The following is a 24,701-nucleotide window of genomic DNA, read 5'->3' on the forward strand; positions in this document are numbered from 1 at the left end:
TTGCATTCCCTCCTAGGAGATACCACTGCGTGCACTCGTATTCTGTTCTATAGGTGGCAGTGTGGAACAGTATTGAGTGCCTTCTGGAAGTCAAGGAGCATGGCATCTTCCTGGATGGCTGTATCTACTGCTTTCTGGGTCTCATAGTTAGTTCTTTGAAGCGAGGCGTTGGTTGTACTTCTAAATTCTGATTTCTCAATTCATTTACTACTTAGTTGTCTATCACGTTGTGATCTATTTCTTTAATAACACATATGTCACTGGGACGTCGCCTTTTTTGGGATATTCGTTGGTTCTTGGGTTTTGTCCCTGTGCCTTCACGGCACGATGCGAGGCACGCCACAGACTTTCGCTTAAAGTGTGTGCTACTCGGAATGTGCGACCTGATATACATACAGGTACTATGCAAAGGCGCCCCCATACGATAGTTTGTAGGGGGGCAAGGGGCTGGCTAGACCGGGGTTATGTAGTATTTTTAATATTTTGTGATATGAATTGCGACTTGTAAGTAACCATAAAAAAAGTCCAGTTGTGATCCTGTTAAAAAAACTGCTTAATACCGACTTTTCAATCATATTGTTGAAAGAAAAGCACCTGTCTACAGTATATGTTTTCCTTTCGCTGAAAGCGGGGGTGGGGGTTGGGGGGGGGGGGGCTTGACACTATGTGTTTGTTCTTTTTGAGGTTAATCGTCAGTGTTTCGATGTTCCTTACATATTGCCAGAAGGCGAGGCCCAGCTCGCATTGGATATCTCATTTTGGCATGTTACTGATGACATAGGTGTACATGTAATCTCTGCTGGAGATCCGTTGGATTCGACACCTAAAATACAGTTTTGAATCCTAAATACAGTTCTGAAGCCTTCATTGGTGTGGTCAGGTTCCCTAGCGAGATGGGGTCAGGGGAATCCTACATTTGGGCCATCTCTGTTGTGTCCTACTATGGTGTTTGTGTGTGTTGCTATTGTGTGGCCACGCTAAAGTTATCTGGAGTTCCGCTTCGTTGCCAACTCACGGCCCAAATGCTTTTCGAAGTGAGGATGTTTCCATGAATTGCACCAGACTATGCTCGAGTTACGGAGCAGCGCTATCGGTCCTGGCACGTAATTTTCTCTAAGCTTGATTAGAGGCAGGAACTACTCTGCCGTGTTGCACTAATCTGATACAAAACGACAATTTTGCGATACCTGAGATGCTTCGCGTTCCATACGCGATATGAACCATACGAAGTCCAGTAAATTTGTACAGTGGGAAGCAACCTCTGTCATCCACTTCACAGAGGTTTGCGGAGTATATAAGTGGATGCAAAATACGAATTGCATCTTTCAAGTGCACTTTTGTTTTATGAAAATGTAGCTTGCACTAGGAGTTATTAACTAATAATCCATCGAAGAATAGTCTATTATACAGTTTCTCTAATTAAGAGAGTTATCTGGCATCCGTGAGAATTCTCCTTCTCACTGAACTTTGTTTATCACACGCACATATTTGACATTAGAAAAACAATTTTACATATGTTCCTCATTCGATCACCGTTATCCACTCCATATGTACGGCGAGGAGGCGAGAAAACCTCGTCTTTGTGAAAAATTAGTTTTGCTTTGCAGTTCCTCAACGTTCTTCAGCTGCACGTTGGTAAATTGTAACAATCGTGTATAGTGCGAGACTACTTGTTTTTTTCCCTAACACGAATTCTGTTCTGTATTTAGTTATTTATGCTCAGTGGATGGCATTCGTGACGCGTCGCTATGACACGGAACAGGCGAAATAAAGTTTCGTCTCAGTCAGAAAAAGCATTTGACAATTGTTCAGTTTTTTCAAAGTTCTTAAGTATATAGGTTCCCCTTAGAGCCGTGATCAAGTTCTTTGGTCTGTTCGCAGGCTATTGGTCGCTTACCAGCGGAGATCTGCGAACGTTGTTTACTGTTTGGTGTACCTGTGCGTCTTTTTCAATAGTTTATGTGTGAAAAATGACTACTCAGCCGCACAGTAAGAAGCGCGTCTGCTATTATTATGATAGTAAGTATTTTATTAGAGTACGATTTAGAAATAGTGACGTTTTTTTATATTAAAGTCGCAGTTACTTTCGCAATGAGCGTCGATCCGTATATAATTTAATTTTTTGTCGCTGGTTTAACGTTTAAGTGCGAAAATGGACGTAAATAGAATTAACAATGTAAATTTTAATAGCCCTACAGTGAACGATGTGGTGACTTGCGCACTTCTCAGTTGTCGGTCAGTATTTTTCCTGTTAGGGGAAGAAATTGTCTGGGCGGACATTATCGAAGCACCGTAGTTTGTCATGAGGCACATATTGTCAATGAGAATTGTATATTGATTAATATAAGACCGTTTTTGCATCTCTATTTCTACACCTTACTGATTAATAAGCTGAATTATCGTCATTATCACTGCCAAATAGAGTAACTTTAGTTAGCATTAGTTAAATTGTGTTCCCGCTTTGGAAGTACGGTGCCTAAGCTGTCTTGGAATAATGAATGTGGAATAAACCGCCGATAGGCGATTTTCGTATTTACTCATAGTGAAAACTGTTTGTGTTACGGCATAGATAATTTTGTTAGATAAATTCGAAAAAGTCCTAATTGCCTATAAGATCGTTTTACCGAATTTAGATTGATGTGATTGCTCCGTTTTTGAATGGTCGCTTAAAGATACAAGAAATAAAAATATTTGACTTTGCGACGAGTTTGTGGAGAATAAGATGCATCTGAGACTCCAAATGTCATTTAATATTATCACCATCTCCTGATAATAATAACTTCTTATATGATGAAATGTTTTGCGAAATTGGGTTAAATATTATTTAGGGAGACCAAACGTTTATCAACATCAGTTTTGAAAGCGATTTTTTGTTTATTTATTTATTTACACCAGATAAACGCGGAAATAAAACTGCAAACCAGATATTGTTAAAGAATGCCATTATGATTGTTATGATTCAGATTGTGGAATTGATCTCTTAAACATTTGGATTGGGGGGGGGGGGCAGGGTTGCAGATTTTGCCGAGTCCCATAGGTCATTCCAGTATATTTTGCACCTCCTTCCCCCTCAGACTTCCCTCCATTACCAGGTTTGCTATTCCCTAATGCCTCGGGATGTGTCATGTTAATTGGTGCCTTCTTTTAGTCAAGTTGTGCCATAAATTTCTTTTCTCCTCAGTTCAATTCAATATCTTCCCATTAGATATTAGTCTGCCCTACTAATCTTCAGCATTCTTGTATAGGACATTACAGAAGTGTCCTATTCCACTTGCCTGCTTTGATCCATGATGTCATCAATATGGCCGAAATGGCTACTTTCCATGTATACAAACTGACAATCACAAGACCACCCACACTCGCCAACAAATACAATCAAAAATGAAAATGACACAACATCATCTCACTCGAAAAATAAAATGAAGCTAACGGGACAACCGTGGAAAATTGGAGGTTTTGGCCGAGGCGAGCTAAATATACAACAAGAAAAAACACTGCACCATCCCAAAACAAATAATAGAAAAAAAATTAAATTATGACATTCTGCTGCACCACCAAAACTATCAATACCAAAAAACCAGCACATGCAACTCTGAAAAATGGAGCCAAAAACCCAAATATCCCACATTCACTATGTCATTTAAAACACAACCAACCCACCATAAATATACACAGACAAAAGATAACAATTACTATAAAATAAAACCAAAATGAAAATTACTTACCACAACACAAGCGTGCTACGGTCCGAGCTACGGGAACTCTCATCAACCTCATGTTGTTGCCACAAATGTGACATCTAACGTATTCAGCAATAAGACTGAACATCTGCAGAAAGTGTATGTCAGACATCATCCACTTCAGAAATTAATGATACATTCATGAATTTCACTGTCGGTCTCCATACATAATAAAAAGCTATAAAAAATTGGACTTTTTTCTGCACAATGAACATCAAACTAATCAGACCTAAAAAAAAACCAAAAACATAAGCAATTAAAAAAGCCTTAATAACTCACTAAAACACGTCCACAATCTATGTTACTGTACCAACTACTTAAACTCAAAACCACGTTAGCAGATGACAACCTAAACTCAGATGCAGCCAATAACATGTTAAACTTGGCACATGCATATCCACCACAAGATGGCATGATCAAATACAACAACACGACTTCTGCAAACACAACCAACTCAAAAACTCCACACGGTAGTGCTGTCACACACCACTACATCATGGGTCAAAGCAGACGGGTGGAATTTGACACTGCCTGTGTAGCACCACATTTAGTTATTTTCAGTTTTTCATTGCTTGATACAAATTTGCGACAATCTGGATGATTGTAGATCTGGAAATTGGTAATACTGAAATGTGAAATTCTTACAGAAACATATATTGTGTTTAGATTTTTTTCCTTAAGCATAAGAATTCTAAGCACTGTACAGTGACTTGCATGGTAAAAGGTTAACATGATCAACATCAAAATTGTAGGACTCAGAGGCAACATATATTAAAACTATCTGGGATTTGCTGAAGACCTTGCTATTCTGCATGCAAACACCCAAAAAATCTACCAATAAGCCGCCTCACCACAGAAAATCAGCCTCAGAATACCTTTTGAGAAAACCAAAAAACTATATTTACTGATCCGTCACTGTAAACTATGATCACAACAAAACAGCAGCAAATCAAAATCTCAGACTAAATTGAAATGTGTATGAGTAATCAAAATGCATATTATACAACCAGAAATAATATTTGTAAGTGAAATAATTCTCAAAACCACCAATGCAGCCGAAATAGAATGAATAGTCAGAAGGATGAAAATTAGAATGTGCACACACACAAAATATGTTGCCAAGAAAATGTACACTAGAAAAGTAGGTTCTAATAAAATAATGTATAAGGAACTGGAACCATTTATGAACATGATCAGGCAGAAACACATTTTGTTCATTTGGTGTGTAATCAGCACTCTAGAAAACAATCAACAGGAGAACTTATTAAACAGTAAAAGCAACATTAATTGAATTTCAGAAATCAAGGAACAAAGGGGGGAATAAAAATTACAGTTGAGATAAAAAAATAACATAATTGAGGAAATTGAAGGCAAACAAAACAAATTAAAAACTGAGATAAACAATCAGTTAATGGGATTGTGATTTAAGATGAAGAAAGGAAGTTGAGATCCGATAATGAAAGCGCTGGGAAGCAGGAAACTGAAAAACCTTTTTTATTGAACTGATCAAAGAGGTCCAGTGATGGCATAAAATATAAATAAGTGACAATAGATACTCAGTCAAATTCATATTCTTAAGAGCACATTTCCTTACGTTTGATTGTTTGTTGGTATCTGATGCATGGAAAATGTTAAATTCTGACGGTGTGCAGAGACTGATTTGGATGAAACACACAAAACTTTGTGGTCCATGCAAACATTGTAAAAAATCACACTGGCATTATTTGTTCAAAGTTTGATATTTTTTTGCAAAGTTGTATGTATTAAAATTGCAAATAGTTGTGGGTTTATCTTCAGGAACTGTGCTTCTGGAACAGTTAGAAGAAATGTGTAAAATAGTAAGCTGATGATGTGCCCCTTATGTCCAACTTCCCTCAACAAAGTATGCATTTCCTACCAGTGGAATGCTGTACTAAGAGTTGCACTTCCTGAAGATAGGTTCTAGTCAGCACATTTCTTTCATTTGGAATTTTAATTTCCTGACTGTAATTGTTGCTTTAATACAAAAGCTCTGATACATATTAGACACACAGTTGTAGTTCTATGGCTGCATAACAAATGTAATTACACCATAGTTATGTTGCAGTATTATTCTATGTCACTCTCATGATACAAGTACACATATATCTTTATGGCATTCCAGTCACTCCATTTTTTATTGTTTCTTGGAACTGCTCCTTTTTATTTTCAGTTCTTTAGTAATTTAAATTGTGTCTCCTTTATTTGTGTAAAAAAAAAAAGTTGTTACAGGGTACACAAAGCACACAAATATCAAAATGATGTGTACACGAGGGATCCTCAAAACATTGAACATGTTACAAATTACAGCATTTTGTGTCAGCAAAAATGGCATTTAGTAGACACCACATTCTATCAAGTAAGATAAGTGTCATTAACACTGGAAAGAAAAATGTAAAAACATTTGAATATTTCTTGAAATGCTTGTGTAGTTAAAGAGCTAATCAGGAACACAGATAGTTAATAATGAAAATGACATTCTGGACTTAATGCCAGAAGTGTGTAAAGCCATGACAGCTATGAAGGAAGTAAAGCCATCTGGAATGATGGTAATTCAGTAGAAATCTTTAATGCTGGAGGCAAAGTAATACATACAGACACATAGTGTTAAAAGAAGAAAACAGTTGCCCAAACTGGAAGAAAGCTGTAGGTATTCTACTTACAAAGAATGGACACAAACGATACCAGAAGAAACAGACCTGCCAACCTTCTCTCTGTAAAATAAAAGATGGTTATATTTTAATCAGTTAAAGGAGTAGGCAGGTTTTAGAAATGGATGTAGTACAATGGCCCATCTGTAGATAATAAAAGATTATGAGGAAAAATTTTGAATTTGATTTGAAGAAAACCCGAGAAACAAGATGCTGATTCAGTGGATGTATCAACAACCTAAAGAATGTATACAACAATGGGAAAACTTTCATTACAATTTATCTGGATGGTTGGGAAGTATAGAATTGACTGAGGAGATCGGCACATAGATTCAGTATCACCAAAACTGTTCTCGGCAACCCTGCAGGAAGTTTAATGATTAATGGAAGCCACTCCAGCTGTTTTATTACACATTTATTGTGCTATGGTCCATTTCGTTCTGAGAACATCTTCGAGTTGTCAGGTTTTGCTTTGCCAAATGATTCCAGTTTCCTATTTTTGCTCAGAATTTTGGGCTTTTAGAAGTAAGAATGTTAAGATTTCTTTTTCTTCCTTTACTCTTTTGAAAGGCAGCGACAGTAATAGTAAATATTTGCAACCTTTTGAAACTATGTGCTGTCACACAACTTGAACGTGAATACTTGCCTTTCATTGGCCATTGTGCTACCAGTTGTGCATTCTGCGACATGGACTAACTCAAAGTCTCAAACTGCCACTATACATTGAGATGACAACAGTCATAGCATACCTCTTAATATTATGTTGGACCTTCTTTTGCTCTGTGTGACGCAGCAACACATTGTAGCATGGACTCAACAAGTTGTTGACAGTTTCCTACATGAGTATTGAGCCATGCTACCTCTAGAACCATCCATAATTGCAAAAGTGTTGCCAGTGCAGGATTTTGTGCACGAAATGACTTCTGTTTTATGACCCATAAATGTTCGATGGCTGGCCACATAATTTGCTTGAAGTGTCCAGAATGTTCTTCAAACCAGTTGCGAACAATTGTGGCCCATTGACGTGATGTGTTGTCATCTATAAAAATTCCATCATTGTTTGGGAATATCAAGTCCATGAATGGCTTCAAATGGTCTCCAAGTAGCTGAACATAGTGATTTCCATTCAGTAATCAGTTCAGTAGGACCAGGGGACCCATACCATTCCATGTAAACAGGACCCACACCATTATGGAGTTACCACCAGCTTGCAAAATGCCTTGTTGACAACTTCGGTCCATGGTTTCGTGGGTTCTATTCCACACTCACAAGCCCAGAAGAGCTGCAGGTGATGGTGTGCTGTTAGCAAAGGCACTCAAGTCAGTTTCTGCTGCCATAGCCCATTAACTCCAAATTTTTGATGCATTGTCCTAACAGATAAGATTGTCGTATGTCCTACATTGATTCCTGTGGTTCTTTCACACAGTGTTGCTTGTCTGCAACTATGCAAATGCTGGTGCTCTCGGTCATCAAGTGAAGGCCATTGGCCACTACATTGTCCATGGTGAGACGTAATGTCTGAAATTTGGTATTCTTGGCACTCTCTTGACACTGTGGCTCTCGGAATATTGAATTCACTAACAGTTCTCGAAATGGAATGTCCCATGTGTCTAGCTCCAACTACCATTCCATGTTCAAAGTCTGTTAATTACTGTCGTGTGGCCATAATCACATTGGACGCCTTTTCACATGACTCCACTGACTACAAATGACAGCTCCGCCAAGGCACTGACCTTTCATACCTTGTGTATGCAATACATCTATGTATGTGCATGATTTTTGTTACCTCATTATACTCCTGTTAAAATTACTTTGTTCAGAATATGGGCAATCATCACCTTTGTAATGGAATGATGACAGTGAAAATTTGTGCCAGACTGGGACTCAAACCATGTTTCCTCCTTATTGTGAGAAATTGCCTTACCGTAAGGCTATCTGAGCACATCTCACAGCCGGTCCCAAACTTCCGTATGTTGTCAACCATTTCGGCTGTTGGTGGTGCACCGAGCAAGGTGGCGCAGTGGCTAGCACACTGGACTCGCATTTGGGAGGATGACGGTTCGAACTCGCGTCCAGTCATCCTGATTTAGATTTTCTGTGATTTCCCTAAATCGCTTCAGGCAAATGCCGGGAGGATTTTTTTTGAAAGGGCATCGCTGATTTCCTTTCCTAATCCGATGGGACTGATGACCTCGCTGTTTGGTCCCTCCCCCAAATCAACCAACCAATCGTAGTCACTGCAGTGCCTGTCCCTTCAGACTTGCACACATTTCTTAAGGAACAACACAGGTACTGCAAGATCGTAAATTACTTTGTGATTATTGACATATTGCAGGGGGGGTGGGGGTGGGTCACAGTGTTGCCTGTGTGCAACCAGCCACACTTCACAAAGTGCTGCAGGTATGAAAAAGACAGCCAACACAGTGAGCAGGTGTCCGGCCCCTACCACTCGTCTCGATGAAATGTCAATTGCAAAGTAATTTTAATGAGCATGTAGTTCCTCTCCATGCCTGCCACGCTATATAAAGGCTCCACCATGGTACTGCAGAATCAGAACCCACTGGAGGAAGGATATAGCAGACAGTTAAGTACTGCTTGCAAAAGGTAAGAATTGTGAGTTGAGTCCAATTTAGTAGTAGTTTAAGTATATGCAGCTCTGCCTGGATTTTTTCCTGGTATTTTTAGAATTTTACTTGATGTAGGAGTAATCAAACCTACTAATATTAATACTATTACACAATAGAAGCTCATTCACAAAATCTGGATATTTACAGGTGACATAGGAAACTACTATTATGGCCAAGGTCATCCGATGAAACCTCATCGCATTCGTATGACACACAACTTGTTGTTAAATTATGGCCTTTACAGGAAAATGGAAATCTATGTGAGTATATATATGCTACAATTTGCTTTGGTTTTGATAATTCTTGGAATTAAGTTGTCCTCAGCCATATAAGATAGTTATGTATCTTTGCAATAATTATATGCATGTGATTTATTTTATTGTTGATTGCATTATTGGATGTGCATCCACTATTCTATTGTAATCTTCCATCTGAAGACTGTATGGGTTCACCTGTCCAGGCTATTTAAGAGTCTTCATCTCTGCACAATTACTGCAACTTACTTAATTTTGTACCTGCCTACTCTACTAAGGTTTAATCCTCATCTTTACCATGTTTCACCCTATCCCTTCTTTTAGTTAAGTTGTGGTATAACTTCTTTTCCCCCAAGTTCAGCCTCACAGCCTACTTCTTTCTGGTTATGTGATGCACCTGTGTAGTCGTCAGAATTCTTCTGGAACACCACATTTGAAAACCATGTACATTTCTCTTGTTTACTGTCCATGTTTCAGTTCCATACTCTTCAGACAATTACAGTTAGAAAACACTCTTCAATTTATGCTTGTTGTTAACACATTTCTCTTTATTGTAAAGCTTCTGTTGCTATTGCCAGTTAACATTTTACATCTCTTCAAATTCTCAATTTTGCTGCACAAATAGCAAAACTCATCCGCTGGTTTCAGAATCTCAGTTCTCAATCTAATTCCCCCAACATCATCTGACTTCATTCATCTACCTTCAGTTATGCTTGTTTTACTTGTATTGGTGTTAATATTCCATTGCTTGTTGTTCTGTAAATATTAAGTAATTGTCATCATCCTTTGAGGAAAAATACTTTTTGATTCTTTTTCTGGATGGTTAGAAAGTTTGAATGTAAATCAACACAGCCTGTTTGATAATAGAAATTTTCTCTTGGAATGTTGTAAGTATTTTTCCACAAAAGAAGTTCAGCTTCGTAGCTCAGTTGAGTATGTTACCTGTTAACAGATATAGTGCACTACCAGCAACATCCCTAAATTATTCGATACATGCTTTGATTCTTTATGTTAACAAGCAATGCCACGCCCATCTTAATTGGACATCACATATTAGAATGGAGTGGGATGTAAATCAAACCAACTTATGAGCATAACGGTGCTTTTATTATTTTTCCTTTTTGGGAGGTTAAATGGGTTACACGCGGGCTTTTGAACTGAGAACAAAGTCAAACTGCCCTACCGTTGTCAACAGCATCCCCTACAGACTGTAGCAGAATGTTGGTTTTGTCAAGAAAATCGTTAACCACAACATAATAGCCCTAGAATGTTTACTAATTTAAATCTCTGCTCTAATCTTCTCCTGTTTGTGTAAAAGGCAATATCCTGACTGACTGACTGACTGACTCACTCACTCACTCAACGTCGCCCAGTCCAAACCGCTGAGGAAAGAAACTTGAAACTTAGAGAAGATGTGGATCTTTTATTGTAGGCGTTTTAAGAAGGGTTTTTTCGAAATTCCAACCCTAAGGGGGTGAAATAGGGTTTTGAAGCTAGACCTACATAAATTGTATTTGGTTTCTTGGTCAGAAATTAAGGTATGTGCATTTCAGCATTTTTGGAAATTTAATCCTGTGGGGATGAAATAGTGGGTGAAAACTTTTTGAAAATATATCATTATTAAAGAACTACTAAAGTATTTTTAAAGTTACGTCTATGGACATTGGTATTTGACTTCGTGGTTACAAATAAAAAAAAAAAATATTTGTCAGTGTTTCTACAAATTGAACCCCTAAGGGGATGAAATAGGGGATGAGATTTTTTATGAAAATATTTTAAAATTGAAAGTATTTTATGGGTAAATCTATGAAAAATTAAATTTGGCTTCCCGGAAATAAAAAAAGGTGTTACACTTGTAATGGTCGCCTAGTCGTAGATATTGCTATAATCACACTATTTCACTCCCATTTACGGAGCTTGTTAGCACTTGATGTTAGGTTGGTGCCATTAAAATGCATTGTGGTTATCACTGCTGCTTGCTGGATCGCTGCTGTCTCTCGATGCTGATGCTGGCTCTAAATCTGCTTGTCTAGGGGTAAAAAAAATGAGGGCCCGTGTTTTTGATGTGCTTTTGATGATAAATAACGAGCGAAACCAACAAATATTTAAACTTCAAATATTTATTACTCTGGTGGCCATCTTAATTACACTGTCCACCAAAGACAATGACACAACACAAAGTAGTACTGCTTTTACATGTTCTTTGCATTGTTTATCCACCTCGAACAATAACACACATAATACACACTTTACCAGAGTGACATTCCGACTGCGCTCTCAACCCTTCTTGCTGCTTGTATTTATAGCCTTGTCAAAGAACTACTAAAAAGAGATATAGTTTATAAGTCACATGTACATCTGTTATCATAATTTGTACAGAAACGTTATTAATTTACATCGAGTGACATAATTTAACATGTTATTAAAATGACAGACAGATTTGTTGACTTGGCAGAATAATTCTTTGGTACAAAAAGGCCGTGTTTTAGAAGTTTGTCAATTGACTTCTCAATTTGCATAAATAAATAAATAACATGAATTATTAAGAATTACATTGGTTTTCGTCTAAAATAGGAGTGATTACGTGAACACTGAGTGAAAACGCTCCTAGTGAACAAATAAGTTTCACTGGGTGATTTTTATTCAAGGAGATCCAAAATACCTAAGTTGTCCACTATTTTTCGTACTTCATAATAATTATTTAAGATGAACTTAGTGTTTTAGCATGATGACATTTGCTGCATCAGTGATCAAGTGATAATAACTTTTGTGTTGGTCAGTTATTCAGTATAATTTAATGGGTTGACTGTTTATGGTGACATGTTATGCAATCATTGTTAACATACACAATAACTCTTCTATAATCATAAATACTCGTTAAACTGATTGAATTTGGAGGGTATCGCATACTTTGGTAAAGTAAAGCCTTTAATAGGTTCCATTACAATACCCCGCTCGGGTAATATTATTTACAGAATGTTAATGATATTAGCCGACTAGGACAAATGTGTCAAATGACTAAAATTTGGAAAAGTTCTACTTTAATAAATTTTTTGTTTTACTAGGCATAATGTGTATGTATACAATGACCGTTACGCTGTTTCAAAATGACTTTTTCCTGCAAATATTTTAGTTATGTTGTTTCAAATGTACTTTGTGTTATGACTCTCAGTATGACAGTACAATAAAAATATTTAGTAATATATGAAAGCAAAAAAAAAAAAAAAAAATGTATAATCTTCGCTCACAGTGAGCCACATGGAAAATGATCAAAAACAGACATAAATATATCACATTTTATGTTAAGATATATAAAAAGTGTATGTAAATTATTTCAAAATCAGCTCTCATTGAGTCACAGAATAATCAAGATAATAGAAGGAACATAAAGATATTACATAGATTGACAGGTCATATGTCCATAAGAAAATATTGCTGCTGTCTGCTCTTTTTGAGCCACGTAATGGAAATGAAAACAAAGAACATAATTGTAAGTATGGACATGATATATACACACAAACACTAGACAAGTCATATGCATGAATATAATATGCATTTGAAGAAGAAAAAAAAATAGTTTTTTAAATATTGTCTCCCATTGAGACACACAGTCAATATAGGACAAGAACATATTAATACCAAAATTGCACACTTAATTTGGACACAACATAACACAAACATCAAACTTGGTGAACATCTGATTAGCTGTAAAAAATGATACACAAATCTTATGCCTAAGAAAAGAATAGTAACAAAATGATGGGTCTTGCACAACAATTCTTTATATTGTCTTTTGTATTTGGTGCAAGTATGTCCCATATTCAGCAATACAAAAAGAAAGTAATAAATGTTTGTCACCTTCTTGGGTGCATGGTTAAACTTGCCCATTGCAAGTAAAGAAGATGTCTCAAAATTTAATATTCAATAGTGACAATAAAAATATAAAAACATTCTCTCAGAGATCTGGAACTTTTCCAGGATCTATAGGATGAGTGGTAGTTGCTATTTGACACACCCAGTAAACATCTTTGCTGGTAAAATGCTTTATGGAAAATGGGTAAGTAACTGTATTCAAAAAGGGAAATGTACTTAATCATGTTTATATGGTTTCAATTCAGTGATGTTTCTTAATCTAAATAACCTTCTTGATCTGGGAAAGATAAGTCTATACGCATTAGGATGTGGGCTTTCTTTTATTTCAAATGGACCAATGTAAATATCAAAAAACTTTTTAAGTTCGGCTGACAATAATTTTGATTTCTCTTGTGTCTTGATGAGTACAAGGTCCCCTGGTTTGAACTGTGTAGCTTTTCCTTTGGCTGCATGTCGCCTTTTTCTTGATTCCCCTTGTTTTTTCATGGTTTCCCGTACACAGTCTTCTCTTTCTTGGGGTGACATAATTTTGCAAGGTGGGTACTCTATGTTTTCAGTACATTATTTCAGGTGGGGAAAATCCAGTGGAAGAGTGCTGTAAGCTGTTCATTATTTCTTCAAAACTATTTATGTACTCTAACCAATTAGTGTGGTTCTGGCTACAGTAGGTTCTGCACAGTCTTCCAATCTCTCTCATGTATCTCTCAGCTGGGTTGCTTGACGGGTGGTAAGCAGATATTAAAATGTGTTTAATTCCCGTGTCTTCAATAAAAGTATTCCAGTATTTAGAGGTGAACTGAGACCCATTGTCTGAAAGTATTGCCTTTGGTTTTCCCACAGTGTTGAAATAATTACTTGTAATTTTTGAAACTATCTGTTTGCTGGTAGCTTTCCGTAAGGGATAAAGCTTTATAAATTTGGAGAAGATGTCTACCATGACAAATATAACTGTAACCCCCCTTGTCTTGGGTAACGGTCTGTAGATGTCAGTTGCAATGAGATTGAGTTTATTTGTGGGTAATATGTTCTGCATTATTCCCCTGGTTGTTTGGTTAGTCGCTGTTACCCGCAGACATCTGTCACATGTTGATAACTTTTTCTTTACTCTTCTGCTAATGTTGTAAAAATAAATGTTCTCCTCTATTTTCTGAATACACTTAATGGTGCCACAGTGGCCAAAGCTGTCATGTACATAAGTAATGAGCGTATCTATTTGTTGCTCAGGCCAACACAGTTTCCAATAGTCTAAATTGGGGTTAGGTCTTCTGAATAGTATCCCCTTGTGTACTTTATAGTATGCTTCTACCTTTTCTACCCCAGTTTTTCCAATGTAATTTTTGGCTAGTTTCCAGTTTTCATCGTGGTTCCGAAACCTCCTAATGTCGTTACAGATTTTTTGTATTTCCTTTTCCTCTTTAATGCCCTTTAGATACATAATTTTGAAAATTCTCTCCTCCTCCCCACTACTTCCTTCCAAATCACTTCCCAAAGGTAGTCTTGATAAAGCGTCTGCTACCACATTTTATTTTCCCTGAATGTACCTCACTTCGTAATCGAACTGCTGGAGAAACATGGCCCATCTGGTGAGTTTGCTGCACTCTTGGAGATAGCTTAATGCTTTGTGGTCTGTCTGTACTATTACTTTATGTCCCAAGAGGCAATTTCTAAATTTTGTAAAACCCCAATGTATAGCTAGTAATTCCTTTTCTGTCACTGTGTAGTGTTTTCCATGTTTTTGCAGAATTCTGCTGGCAAATGCGATTGTTCAGTGTTCCATTTTTCCATTTACTTCCTTTTCTTGAAATATATGTACTCCTAACCCTGCGTCGCTGCTGTCAGTAGCTAGCCAGAAAGGACTTGACATGTCTGGTTTATGTAGAAGTTGGCTGTTACATAGTTGCGTTTTGATTTTGTTAAAAGCATCTTCACATTCTGGTGTCCAATCCCACACTACATTTTTCTTAAGTTATACAAACAAACTGCATTTAATGCTTGATTACTGATGAATTTTCTGTAAAATCCTGTGAAGCCGAAAAATGATTTGAGTTGTTTCTTGTTTCTAGGTGTTGGAAAATTTTCTATGGCTTTTATTTTGTCTTTGTCTGGCAAAATCCCTTGTTCTGTAATGATGTGTCCCAAAAATTTTAACTCCTCTAGCCCAAATTTACATTTTTTCTAATTTTAATGTCATTCCTCCCTTTCTGGGTTTCATAAATACCTCCCTTAATAATTCAAGGTGTTCTTCCCAAGTTTTCCAAGTGATTAAAATGTCATCTACGTAAGTGGTTAATTTTGAACTAGTTTCATGACCAAGTACAAAATCTAATGCTGTGATGAATTCTGCAACTGATACATTGAGACCAAATGGCACGACTGTATACTGATAACATTTACCATTATATATAGAAAGGCTGTATATTTTCTCGAATCAGGACTAAGTTCAACGTGATGAAAACTAGCGGTGAGATCTAGGCTTGTCATATGTTTGACACACTCAGATTTACCCAACAGCTCATTATACTTTCTGGGTGGTCGTTTTCTCTGATGAGATACTTGTTCAGATGTCTGGAGTCTAATACAATCCTAACGCTATTGTCTCCCTTTTTTACAATGACCAACGGGTTGTTATAGGCACTGCAACTTCTTTCTATAACTTCCCAATTTTTCCATTTTTTGTATTTCTTTTTCCACAGCATCTCTTTTTGCAAATGGTATTCCATACGGTTTTATAAAGAAAGGCTCATGAGGTTTTAACTGTAATTTACATTGATAATATTTCACTCTACCAGGTCTGTCATCAAACACATCTTGGAATTCCCTTTTTAGCATGATGACATTTGCTGCATCAGTGATCAAGTGATATTAAGTTTTGTGTGGGTCAGTTATTCAGTATAATTTAATGGGTTGACTGTTTATGGTGACATGTTATGCAATCATTGTTAACATACACAATAACTTTTCTATAATCATAAATACTCGTTAAACTGATTGAATTTGGAGGGTATCGCATACTTTGGTAAAGTAAAGCCTTTAACAGGTTACGTTACACAAAGTATTTGGAAATTCAACCACTATGGGGGTGAAATGGAAGATGAAAGTTTTTATGGAAGCATTTCATTGTTCAAGCATTTTTAAAGCAAAATCTATGAAAATTTGTATTTGGCTTCTCTGCTAGAAGTAAAACGTATGCATGTCACTGTTTTTGGACATTCAACCCCTAAGGGAATGAATTTTCAAGATACCATTTTTGTTTCTTGTTATTTCATTTCTCAGTTAGATGTAAAGAAATATTTGTTAGCGGATGAAAGTTGCTATGGAAATAGCTCCACAAGAACACAAAAGGCATGATTAAGAAAAACGTTGAACCCTAGCTATCAGAATCTCATTTGGAAAAATACCATGCTTATATGGGCTTATGTTGTTGTTGTAGTCTTCAGTCCAGAGACTGGCTTGATGCAGCTCTCCATGCTACTCTATCCTGTGCAAGCCTCTTCATCTCCCAGTACCGACTGCACCCTACATCCTTCTGAATCTGTTTAGTGTATTCATCTCTTGGTCTCCATCTACGATTTTGGCCCTTCATGCTGCCCTCCAATACTTCCAGAAAAGACTTTCTGACACTTAAATCTATACTCGACGTTAACAAATTTATCTTCTTCAGAAATGCTATCCTTGCCATTGCCAGTCTACATTTTATATCCTCTCTACTTTGACCATCATCAGTTATTTTGCTCACCAAATAGCAAAACTCATTTACTACTTTAAGTGTCTCATTTCCTAATCTAATTCCCGCAGTATCACCTGACTTAATTTGACTACATTCCATTATCCTCGTTTTGCTTTTGTTGATGTTCATCTTATATCCTCCTTTCAAGACACTATCCATTCCCTTCAACTGCTCTTCCAAGTCCTTTGCTGTCTCTGACAGAGTTACAATGTCATCGGCGAATCTTCTTCTCCATGGATTTTAGTACCTACTCCAAATTTTCTTTTGTTTCCTTTACTGCTTGCTCAATATACAGATTGAATAACATTGGCGAGAGGCTACAACCCTGTCTCACTCCCTTCCCAACTACTGCTTCTCTTTCATGCCCCTTGACTCTGTAACTGCCATCTGGTTTCTGTACAAACTGTAAATAGCCTTTCGCTCCCTGTATTTTGTCCCTGCCACCTTTAGAATTTGAAAGAGAGTATTCCAGTCAACATTGTCAAAAGCTTTCTCCAAGTCTACAGATGCTAGAAATGTAGGTTTGCCTTTCCTTAATGTACTCTCTAAGATGAGTCATAGTGTCAGTGTTGCCTCACATGTTCCAACATTTCTACGGAATCCAAACTGATCTTGTCCGAGGTCGGCTTCTACCAGTTTTTCCATTCGTGTATAAAGAATGCGTGTTAGTATTTTGCAGCCGTTGCTTATTAAACTGATAGTTTGGTAATTTTCACATCTGTCAACTTTTGCTTTCTTCGGGATTGGAATTATTATATTCTTCTTGAAGTCTGAGGGTATTTCGCCTGTCTCATACATCTTGCTCACCAGATGGTAGAGTTTTGTCAGGGCTGGCTCTCCCAAGGCTATAATGGAATGTTGTCTACTCCCGGGGCATTGTTTCAGTTTAGGTCTTTCAGTGCTCTGTCAAACTCTTCACACAGTATCATATCTCCCATTTCATCTTAATCTACATCCTCTTCCATTTCCATAGTATTGTCCTCAAGAACATCGCCCTTGTATAGCCCCTCAGTATACTCCTTCCACCTGTCTGCTTTCCCTTCTTTGTTTAGAACTGGGTTTCCATCTGAACTCTTGATAGTCATGCAAGTGGTTCTCTTTTTCTCCAAAGGTCTCTTTAATTTTCCTGTAGGCAGTATCTGTCTTACCCCTAGTGAGATAAGCCTCTACATCCTTACATTTGTCCTCTAGCCATCCCTGCTTAGCCTTTTTGCACTTCCTGTCGATCTCATTTTTGAGACGTTTGTATTCCTTTTTGCCTGCTTCATTTACTGCATTTTTATATTTTCTCCTTTCATCAATTAAGTTCAGTATCTCTTCTGTTACCCGAGGATTTCTACCAGCCCTCGTCTTTTTACCTACTTGATCCTCTGGTGCCTTCATCTCTCAAATCTGCCCATTCTTCTTCTACTGTATTTCTTTCCCCCATTCTTGTCAATCGTTCCCTAATGCTCTCCCTGAAAGTCCCTACAACCTCTGTTTCTGTCAGTTTATCCAGGTCCCATCTCCTTAAATTCTCACCTTTTTGCAGTTTCTTCAGTTTTATCTACAGTTCATAACCAATAGATTGTGGTCAGAGTCCACATCTGCCCCTAGAAATGTCTTACAATTTAAAACCTGGTTCCTAAATCTCTGTCTTACCATTATGTAATCTATTTGAAACCTGTAAGTATCTCCAGGCTTTATCCATGTATACAACCTTCTTTAATGATTCTTGAACCAAGTGTAAGCTATGATTAAGTTATGCTCTGTGCAAAATTCTGCCAAGAGGCTTCCTCTTTCATTCCTTACCTCCATTCCATTTTCACCTACTGTGTTTCTTTCTCTTCCTTTTCCTACTATCGAATTCCAGTCACCCATGACTATTAAATTTTTGCCTCCCTTCACTGTCTGAATAATTTCTTTTATCTCATCAAACATTTAATCAATCTCTTCGTCATCTGCAGAGCTAGTTGGCATATAAACTTGTACTACTGTGGTAGGCGTGGGTTTCGTATCTATCTTGGCCACAATAATGTGTTCTCTATGCTGTTTGTAGTAGCTTACCCACATTCTTATTTTTTTTTTATTCATTATTAAACCTACTCCTGCATTACCCCTATTTGATTTTGTATTTATAACCCTGTATTCACCTGACCAGAAGTCTTGTTCCTCCTGCCACCGAACTTCACTAATTCCCACTATATCTAACTTTAACCTATTCATTTCCCTTTTTAAATTTTCTAACCTACCTGCCCGATTAAGGGATCTGACGTTCCACGCTCCGACCCGTAGAACGCCAGTTTTCTTTCTCCTGATAACAACGTCCTCCTGAGTAGTCCCCGCCCGAAGATCCGAACGGGAGACTGTTTTACCTCCAGAATATTTTACCCAAGACGACGCCATTATCATTTAACCATACAGTAAAGCTGTATGCCCTCGGGAAAAATTACGGCTGTAGTTTCCCCTTGCTTTCAGCCGTTCGCAGTACCAGCACAGCAAGGCCATTTTGGTTAGTGTTACAAGGCCAGATCAGTCAATCATCCAGACTATTGCCCCTGCAACTACTGAAAAGGCTGCTGCCCCTCTTCAGGAACCACATGTTTGTCTGGTCTCTCTACAGATACCCCTCTGTTGTGGTTGCACGTATGGTACGGCTATCTGTATCGTTGAGGCACGCAAGCTTTCCCACCATTGGCAAGGTCCATGGTTGATGGGGGGTATGGGCTTAATTAGCATGAAATGCTAGAAGGTATTGCAGTTTGTGAACAACAATGAAATTCGATCACACAAAAACAAAATAAAAATTCTCTGCAGGCCACTCAGTCTACCCAAGCAAAGCAGCGATCACTAAGCTAGTTGTTTATATATGCTTGCAATGGAAAGCTTAAGATGCCAAGTATATCCCTATTTGAAGAGGGTCAAAGTTCTCTGAAAGTGGCAGGTATATGTCTGTTTAAAGATAGTGAAAACTCTCTGAAAGCTACCTCAAGTAAATTTGTCTAAGGATAAATAATACTTTATCCTTTTGTTTCTCACTTATGGTCTCACATTTTTATGAGATACAGATCTACGATTGGGTTTCAGTAGCTACTCTTGTCATATATTCATGCAAAATTTTAGTGAGTGAGTTTTCCACAACTGTTGAATAACAGTGTACAGATTGAGTTTGGGTGGTAAGGTACATTTACATGGACATAGAAACTGTGTATTGATGACATATTGCCTGGAAACGTTGTCTGGCAAACTAGTGGGAAGTGAGTGTGACTGTTTTACTTTTACAGTTCGCAAGGAGGAAAGTTAACAAGAAAAAGAAAAATTAGGCTTCTTAGATACATTCTTTTGAACAAACTGCTTCTAAAAAATAACTCGTGAACTGATCGTTCACGTTTAACCTGAGTGTCAAATCATGTTGTTGGGGGGGGGGGGGGGGGAGAACAGAATTTTCGCTATAACACCTTTATTGCTCGTTCTACAACATTTTAAGCATTGTGCGCCTCTAGAAATCCCCTCTAATGGCAATACACTGTTCTTATTGTTTCTTTCACTTTTGGAAAAACCCCTGGAGTGCATGTACTGGGATGGCATACAGCTCTCTTGTTTGTCGTCCTGAATTTCCTTTGTAGTCAGAAACAGTCTCCTTTCAACATGGTCGTATGTTTGGGAAACAGGGAGAAGTCTTCTGGGGGCTAGATCTGGAGTATGGCGGATGATGCTCAACAGGAATGTACATTTTGCTGGATAGCTACAGACAAGGAGTGATGTGTGAGCCAGCGCATTGTCATGATGATGAACATCCAAGTTGGATTTACCCACACTTGAGGCCTCTTCTTGCACATAGCGTCCCCCAAGCCCATTAGGATTCCCTGGTGGATTCCTTGTTTACCATGTGACCATGTGGTGCAAATTCCTGATGGACAATGCTGTTGTAGTCAGAAAACACAACCAACATTAGCTTGATCTTTGACCATCTCATGCATGCTGTTTTTGGATGGAGATACCCTTTCCTCATTCATTGCGGCAGCTACATCTTAATTTCAGTATTATAACCAGACACCTATGTCTCATCACCTGTCGTGATGTTCTTAAGGAAGTTGTCATTGTCATTTGTGAGGAATTCCTCACTGATTTAGTCATTGGTCTGTTTCTGATCTTCAGTAAACAAATGTAACTCGAATTTTGCATTGACAAGATGTGTCTCACAGTAGTCACACAAAATTTGATGGCATGATCCTACTCTGATGCCTAACTTTCTCAGCAACTTTTCAAACAATTAAATGACGATTTCCATGAATCGCAGCACAATATCTCTGTGACTCACGCTGTCCTCTCTGTATGCTGGGCTAAGCAACTGTAATGTAGCTGTGAAAATTTAACCAAGTTTGTAGCAAAATGTCACACACACACACACACACACACACACACACACACATTGGTCTTCAAACTCTTTCATTGTTGTTCCATTAAGTTTCGGGTGTGCAGCCGCAAGAAATCTCATTTTTCTTCTAATATTTTGGCTGTATAACGTTCAGTCATCTTCAGAGTGAGCCGCAAGACTGCTGCTCCAGCGCTCACTTCATCCCTTTATACTGTTGTACCGCGCAACTGCGCATGCGGCCACAGATGCAAATGGGCCAGAGACGTTGGTTGGCGGCAGAGACGTGCATAATGTGCGAGTTGTATTTATGACTACGCAGTTGATCTTTGTTGGCATATCAATATATTATTGTGAGCTGCACTGTGACAACGTCTTTGCGAGTTTATTACGGCAAGTGCCGGATTCCAAGATTTATCAAGATTGAAACCACTGTCTCTATTAATTAGGTTCGTCGTCACGCGAATTTCAATTGCCTCCTTTACTATCGAGTCCCAAAAGGATGATGTAGTTGCCAAAATTTCGACGTTGTCATACATCATACTGTGACCATTATCAATACAGTGTTCTGCCACTGCCGACTTGTTAGGTTACACCTACAAAGGTGTACCTCTGGTGTTCTGTACATCTTTCGTGGACAATACGAGTTGTTTGTCCGCTGTAAGAAAGGCTACATTCACATGGAATTTTGTAAACTCCAGATTTTCGGAGCAGCAAATCATCTTTGACGGAGCCCACGAGTGCAGCTGTCTTAGGTGGAGGATGAAAAATCACTTTTACTTTGTGTCTGCCGAGAATGCGTCCTATTTTTGATGAGAGGCTACCCACATATGGCAGGAAGGCCATCGATTTAAAGGTTTCTTCATCTTCTTCTGCTTTCTTTGTAGCCTCTTTCGGTTTCATTTTCAGTGCCCTCTGTATTTGTTGTGGAGATTACCCATTGTCTTCAAACACTCTTTGTAAGTGAGAAAGTTCATCTTGCAGACTGCTTTCATCAGAAATAATATGCGCTCTGTGAGTCAAAGTTCGGAGAACACTCATTGTCTGGGCAGGATGGTGGCAGCTATTTGCACGTAAATACAGATCGGTGTGTGTCGGCTTCCTATACACTTCATGTCCCAAAGTGCCATCCTCTCTCTGCCGAACCAAAACATCCAAGAATGGAAGGCATCCCTCCTTTTCAATTTCCATTGTGAACTTTATTTGATCGTGGAGGGAGTTCGTATGTCTTAAGAAGTCTTGCAAGTTGTCTTCACCATGGGGCCAAACTACAAAGGTGTCATCAACATACCTCTTTCGTTGTTATTTCAGTACTAATCTGATGTGCAGCCTGTGCATGTGCTCACTTCAGCGGCTGTAGATTGCTTACTAACGACCAGAGCCAAACCTGGCAAACAGCAGTTTGTTTTCTGAACCTGCCGCTACATGTGCACAGTAACCACAGCACTTTCGCTCTGCCGGTTGGTTTGCTATTTCAAGAATTTGATTTATTTTTGAACACTTCTTGTATATTATGAAACTGATTGCAAAGAGTTGGAGAGCCCAATTTTGAAAGACTGGTATACCAGTTACTACCAGACTAACACTCACTTCATACAGAGGTTTGACGAACTTCTAAAGTGCATTTCTCACCAGTAGGCCTCTAGGTACTAGACTCTGGCATCACTTTGATTTATGGTCTTAAGGAATTTATTGAAGCAGTTTGAAATAAACTCAAGCATTTATGTTAATATTCTATTACAGTTCATTAGTGCAGTGGGAGAAGTATGCATTTCATAAATGTGATACATCTGCTGTGAAAGATATGGGACGCAGATGGTAGTGTATAAAAAGGAATAAAGACAGTTAGCAAGTTGCAAAACATGAACGTGAAAACAATCAATTATTGACAAAATTATTTAATTGGATAGATAAAAAATCTATTCACCAAGCGGCAGCAGAACACACACATAAAAGAGTGTCGTAATTGACAAGTTTTTCGAGACATTGGCTCCTTCTTCATGCAGAAGGGTTGGAGGGTAAGGAAGAACGGTGAAGGAAAAGGACTGGAGAGGTCTAGGAAAAGGGATTGATTTCGGGAAAGTCACCCAGAACCACGGGTCAGGGCTTAATAAGCAGTAGGCACTATAATCAGTATGGACATACTGTTTCCATAATTATATCTCCTTGAGGAATACCAGTAATCATTTTAATTTTTTGATAACAGCTTTCTTCTTGAAATTTCAATCGAAAGTCAGTTATAGAAATGCGTCATAAAAGATGTGCTGTTTACTATCTGCAAAATGGATACTTTTCAAGTGCACATAGCAGCTAATCTCAACTTCTGTGCATAGATTCCTTAATCTGGACTATCCTTCTGTAGCCTGAGCAGAAACGGCTGGAAATGGACATGGTGCACCTGCAGGCTGGTCTGTGTCAGCAGTCCTCCTCCACTGTAAATATGGCTATGCTTCAGCAAGACATGGTGATTGAATGTTGTGTGACACAAGGAACATGGATTTTGGCTTAATATTTAGCCTTTAAAAAGAGGCTTCAAGCTTAGGATAACACTGCACCCCAATGTGTACATGGCTCTTGAGGGAGGTATGGGCTTGCTTAGGCTTACTGGCCCCTTGCTGGGAGCTACCAGAGAGAGAGAGAGAGAGAGAGAGAGAGAGAGAGAGAGAGAGAGAGAGAGAGAGCAGTCCACTCGTGGGTACTAATACAAATCAATTAAGAGAAAAAAAGCAGTCAGCTTAAAAAGTAATTGAAAATTCTGACAGGACATCATACTGGTGTCTCATAGTGTAATTCAGGATATGAAGAGAATTACTGGGTCATTAGAAGTAGTGCTCCATGTTACACTGTTACATACATTAAAGATTAACTGCATCTGGCCATCTGAATTTAGGTTTTCCATGATTTCCCTAAAATTGCTCCAAACAATTGGTGGGAGATTCATTAGAAAGAGTATGGCCAATTTCCTTCCCCTTCCTTGAACCAATCTGAGCTTGTGCTCCGTCTATAATTACCTTAGTGTCGACAGGACATTAAACCCTAATTGTCCTTCCTTTCTTCCTTCCTTCCTTTTCCATGAAAGATTAAAGGGGGTTGCTGAGATTTGATGTCTATGAAAAGACTTGAGAGTAGAATGGTTTACTCAGCATCTCCGCTATATGGTGATTAGCAACTTTCCTTCTCTGGTACTGTTTAATCAAAATATTTATTTATCTACAGGTACCACCCTCCTTGAAAAGAACCTGCTAGCTGATTATAGCAGAACTGCAGCACTCTCATTTTTAGCAAGATGTTTCAAAATGCACAGATCTTATTCACATCCAAACATCAGAATTGGAGGAGGAATATCAGATGCACACAAGTTATGAAATGAGTAAACAGTAGGTTGGGAAAAATCAGTTTTCATTCATACCTTTGAATGTCCATCATTGCCAAGATATTTTAACACTTAAAGTATAAT

At 38.1% G+C, this 24,701-nt stretch overlaps 1 protein-coding gene across 2 annotated transcripts in view; it reads left to right on the forward strand.

Moving 5' to 3' along the window:
• The first annotated feature begins 1,885 nt into the window (after window positions 1–1,885).
• The window catches only part of LOC126474139 (histone deacetylase HDAC1), a 156,659-nt gene continuing 133,843 nt past the window's right edge, over window positions 1,886–24,701 (forward strand). For both annotated transcript variants that reach the window (XM_050101583.1, XM_050101584.1), the window contains exons 1-2: window positions 1,886–2,019; window positions 9,184–9,296. In XM_050101583.1, coding sequence (XP_049957540.1) covers window positions 1,971–2,019; window positions 9,184–9,296 — 162 coding nt within the window. In that variant the 5' untranslated portion in view covers window positions 1,886–1,970. The remainder of the gene's footprint in view (window positions 2,020–9,183; window positions 9,297–24,701) is intronic.

Source organism: Schistocerca serialis, chromosome 4, assembly GCF_023864345.2.
Source record: "Schistocerca serialis cubense isolate TAMUIC-IGC-003099 chromosome 4, iqSchSeri2.2, whole genome shotgun sequence".
Taxonomy (NCBI): Eukaryota; Metazoa; Arthropoda; class Insecta; order Orthoptera; family Acrididae; genus Schistocerca; species Schistocerca serialis.